Raw genomic sequence first — 5,263 nt, 5'->3', positions numbered from 1 at the left:
AAGAAAATCAAAGTCGTATGGAAACAATTAGTCCAAGGGTCTAATGAAACTTGGGAACCTCATCTTACATGACACTGAGACCAGAACTAGACGGTTCCTGGATACCAGTACCATCCACTCAGAAAGGGATTAAAATTGGAGATCCTGGAGAGAGTGGGAGAAAAAATGTGGACAAATTCAAAACCTTAAAAAAGACCAAGATTCCTGGTGAAACCCCCTAGAATATGGTCCTGAGTCACCCTTCAGGCCTGGAATTGGACTCACTCCCATGGCTCAAGTCTCAGTCAAAAAATATAGGCCTATGAGCTGAACACCAGGGAGATGTATTCCTTAGAACAGTCAACCTTTGGAGATCAGAAGTGCAGCATTTGCACAGGGAAAAATCTAGGTAGGTAGGAATTCATAGGTAAGAAGGACACAGGGAAGGGGTAACCACAGAGAGGAGGTGGGGGAGAGCTGTTACACTCTGGAATTTTAATCAGTGTTATGAAACAAAATGTGTATGAATTGTTGAATGTAAAGTGAATCTGCTTTGTAAAATTGCACCGAAATTACAGTAATTTTTTAAAGGAAATAAAGGATATATGGTTTGAAAATGAAAGAGAGAGAGAGAGAGAGAAACTAACTTTCTGACAACTTGATCTCCTTCACTGTTAAATACGAATCTAATGGTTTAATACTTCTTTATATACTATCTTGAATTGTTTTCTATTATTCTTCTGTATTAGCTTTACCTCTTCAATTAGACTTTATAATTTTTGAAAACAACTCTGAGAACACAGTAGTTATTTTAATGGGTACTTGTTAATTGTCTTAAAGAAAAAGACAAACAGAAAAGGCTATCCTACTTTCTTAACTCCTGTGCTTTTGAAGCATCTTTGAGATGTGATCAAAGTCTCTAATAGTCTAGATTTTGAATGATTTATGATTCTTCTCCAGTGAAAACAAATTCCACAAAATTTGGTACAATAAACAGGCCTTTGGAAATAACAGCAGACATAGAAAGGAAGCGGTCACTTCAGTATTGGCTTTAGTCCTGCAGAGACTGAGAGAACAATAAAGCCATTCACCAAGTTTCAAGTATGAAATGTCAGGAAGTCCATCCAAAATGGGAATGATAAACCAAATCTTTTTCACTTTTTCATTGCCAGATTTTACTGCTTTAGTTGGCAAGGCCTTAGAAAGAGACTGGGAACCTATAAAATTTATTCCACTGGAATAAATAAAACAGATGCAAAATGTAGCATCTCCATCTTAAAAAAGGAACTGCATTAATAAAGTTTATGCAAATTGACCTAGAAACCAGTGATCTAAAGTAGTTTCCAACCAAATTGCTGTATTACAATTTTTGAATCACAGTACTCAAACATTCTAAAATATTCTTGTGTATTAGTTTATTTGCTACATATTGTCTGCCTTTTCCTTGTATAATATAAACTTCAAGACAGCAGAAACCTCATCTGCCTTATTGTATCCCTGTGTCCTCAGTGCTTAGAAAGTGCCTGGTACAAAATAGGTGCAACTAAACAGTGTTGAAAGAATAAATGATAAGAAGTAGATCTCTAGTGACTCAAAGAATTTGAAGGGATAAACATGTTTTTTGTTTTTTTTTTCACAAAGGCATTCATACTTTGCCTCTTAGAATTCTTACCAAGCATGGTGTGTGAGATGGGGAAGGTGATGGTAGGCTGCCCTGTCATCCTCCAACGGCTACAGAGGTAGGAGAGATCTGTTCTAAGCATTTCCACTATCATCTTGTTGTCCAGAGCCAAGTAGAACTGTTGCTGGTCTATGAACTGAGGAAAAGGAATATAACAACTCTGAAAAACCTACTCACAACTATCAAATTATATTTTAAAGTCCTCACAAATTCACAAGGTCATATATGATATCACAGAGGCAACAATACCCCCAAATTTAATGTCTAATACTTCCAATGTATCCTGTGGTCAACTGGTACATATACAGTCGGCCCTCTGATTCCATGAGTTTCAAATCTGTAGATTCAATCAACCAGGAAAGAAAATATTCGGAAAAAAAATTAAGTGTCAAAGCAATCCCTTAAAGGTTAAGATGGAGCATAAAGTGCTACTTACATACCATTTACATTGTATTCAATATTGTAAGTAATCTAGGAAGATTTAAAGTACATGGGAGGATGTGCATAGGTTATATGCAAATGCTATACCATTTTACATAAGGTGCTTGAGCATTTATGGGTATTGGTACCCATAGGGGTCCTGGAACCAATACTCTGTGGCTATCAAGGAACAATATATAATAACAATTTCTCACACTTTTACAGTTTGCTACACTTTACAAACTGTTTTCAAATACATAATTTCATTTAGTCCTATAACAACCCAATGAGGAAATTTCCTCCTTTAATAGACTAAAACTAAGGCTAAGAGAAGTTAAATGGATTAGCAAAGTCATATAGCTAGCAAATGTCAAAGTCAGGAATGGCATATGTGGTCCTTTGTCTACCTCAACTGCATGATTTCAGATATAAAATGACAAATGGGATGCTTAAGCTTTCTTTCCAGAAAATAATTTCTCTTCCTCATACATACATATAGTTAGGCTTGCTATTGTACTGTAGCTAATAAACATCAGGGAAACAATGTATATAATCACAGCTAAAGATTATTAAGATGGTACTCAAAGATTTCAATGCGTGTAAAAAGCACTCCTCACCCCAAAACAAAGACAACATAATTCAGTAGCTGGGAAAAAAAAAACAAAACAAAACTACTGTATTTTATTTATAAGAAAAAAATACAGTCTTATTTTTAATTTTTAAAAGTAAAGAATACTTTTGCAAGTATTCCAATGTTTGTAAAATCTCTATACACTGTTTCTGCAATATCTAGGACTACTCTGGGTAGTCACAATCACTTGGCACAGCTCAGCACTGCAAGTTCAAATAGACTCAACAAATATTTACTGAGCAACTTAATATGCAAAAGGCCTTGGGGATCTCTTTGATACCTGTTCCAACTCTAGTAAATGCTCTGTTTCTGCAATGTATCTCTTTTATTTCCACTCATCTCATGAGCTTGCCAGCATTTCCACCCACCTGTGGAGTGAACGTAAAGATAGTTTTCCGAATGTCATAGAGTTTTGAAGTTCCAAGGACTCCCATGTGTCTGTAAGGTCGTCCACTGAGTTTCATTCTACTGTTGCATCCTAAGACAGAATGGGGAAATAATCAAGGTAATTTTAATGCACAAATCCAATCATCAAACATCTTTCTGTATTAGTTTACACTCACTCACTGACAGAATAAACTGAATTCTATGTCTCAAAATTAGTGATCATGTCACTTGTAGGTCCACACTAAGCACTGAGAGCTTTACAAGAGAAAGACTAGGCAATTATCTCTATAATTAAATAATGTTTGAATGATACAGAACTATTAATTTTTTATGTGAATACATGTCTCTAATATGTAGTTGAGGTGACTTCTTTATAAGAGTATAACATTATTTAAGTGATGTCGTAGTGCCTAAGGCATTTGACTGCTAACCAGAAGGCTGGTGGTTCAAACCTACCAGCCACTCCTCAGAAGTGTGTGTGTATACACATACATATACATATATGCATACATGTTCTCCTCCTCTGTGCTTGCCATTTCATTCTTTTTTTTTTTTTGCCATTTCATTCTTAACGGTTTCTTTTGATGGACATAAGGTCTTAATTTTATCAATCATTATTTTCTTTAAGTTCAGTGCATTCTGTGCCCTGCTTAAGAAACCTTTGCCTGCTCCAAATCACTAAAAATATTATCCTATTCTATATTCTAAAAGCTTTACTATATTACTTTTCCCATTTTTCCCATTTGGGCCAACAATCTATCTTTCATATGGTATGAGGTAGGGGACAAGGTTGTTTTTTTTTTTTTCCCCCTACAGATAAAGAATGGATACAGTGTTATTTACTGAAAAGACAATCTATTTCCCATTGCACTGATATGATCAAACGCACTGCCATTGAGTGGATTCTGACTCATAGTGACTTTTTAGGACAGAGTAGAACTCCCCCATAGAGTTTCCAAAAGCAAACTGTCTTGTCTTTCTCTTGTGGAGTGGCTGGTGGGTTCAAATGATTGAACATTTGATTAGCAATAAAGTGCTTTAGCCACTGTGCCACTAGAGCTCCTTATTGCTGAGGCAGTACTCATAAATCAAGTGGACTCTATTCTATTTCACTGATCTAGTTGTCTATACTTGTGCCAATGCTATACTAATTAACCATTATAATAAGTCTTCAAAACAGGTTGTGTAAGTCCTCCAATTTTATTCTTGTTAAGATTGTATGGGTTATTTTTAGCTCTATGAATTTCCCTATACATTTGAAAATTACCATAAACACAAAAAAACTTCCAAACACACAAAAAAAATCTTGCTGGGATTTTGATCAAAGTTGTCGACATTAAAGAGAACTGACATCTTCACAATATTGATTAATGGAGGAATCAACAAAATTTTCTGTAAACAGCAGTCTATATTTTAGGCTTTGTGGGCCACATGCAGTCATTTTTACATATTCTTTGTTTTGTGGTGTTTTTACTACCCTTTAAAAACGTAAAACCATTTTTTTTCACTCCCCATTTACCATCCCCAACTCTAACCCAGTCTCCTCCTTCTATGCCCAGTAGTAGTAACCCTCCCCCTGAGTTATGCACTCCTGTGTGTCCTGCTTTTCCTCCTTGTGGATGTTGCCCCTCTGAGGTCCTGTGGTCGATTGCTCCAAGGGATGCATTTCCATAGCGTATGTGGTGCGTCACCCTAGGTTGAGTGGTCTGCATGTACATCTTGTTTACTATTGGGCTGAGAGCCAGCCCCTTGGAGTGAGTTTTATTCCAGGCACAGAATGTATTCCAGGGTCATAGTATTGGAGGTCTCACCAGACTCCATCTGTACAGAAATTCTGGTCATTATTGAGTTTTTGGATTTTGTTCCACGTTTTTCCTCCCACTCTATCCAGGATCTCCAGATTTGATCCTTTCCTGAGTGGTTGGCGTTAGTAGCTGGGTGCCATCTAGTTCTTCTGGTCTCAAGGCCCATCATGTCCTAGGGCTGATTGCTTCCATATGCCCTTGTTTTTTTTGCACTCTTCTTCACTTCTGATGATAGGAGACCATTAGCTGCATCTTAGATGGTGGCTTGAAAGCTTTTAAGACCCCAGCTGCTACTCACCAATGTAGGATGAGGAACAAGACTTTTATGTATTTTGTTGTGCCAATTGAGTCTGGTGTCCC

General features: G+C 36.7%; 1 protein-coding gene across 1 annotated transcript in view; it reads right to left on the bottom strand.

The window, feature by feature from the left end:
- PHKA1 (phosphorylase kinase regulatory subunit alpha 1) overlaps nt 1–5,263 on the bottom strand; it is a 414,257-nt gene that overhangs the window by 183,793 nt on the left and 225,201 nt on the right. The window contains exons 16-17 of the mRNA XM_007958330.1: nt 3,080–3,189; nt 1,652–1,796 (exon numbers count right to left, since the gene is read on the bottom strand). Coding sequence (XP_007956521.1) covers nt 1,652–1,796; nt 3,080–3,189 — 255 coding nt within the window. The remainder of the gene's footprint in view (nt 1–1,651; nt 1,797–3,079; nt 3,190–5,263) is intronic.

This window comes from Orycteropus afer, unplaced genomic scaffold (genome assembly GCF_000298275.1).
Source record: "Orycteropus afer afer isolate SDZICR_OR568_19922 unplaced genomic scaffold, OryAfe1.0 scaffold00926, whole genome shotgun sequence".
NCBI classification, from domain to species: Eukaryota; Metazoa; Chordata; class Mammalia; order Tubulidentata; family Orycteropodidae; genus Orycteropus; species Orycteropus afer.
Note: the sequence above shows the minus strand (reverse complement) of the source record. Positions and strands in the feature narration are given on the sequence as shown.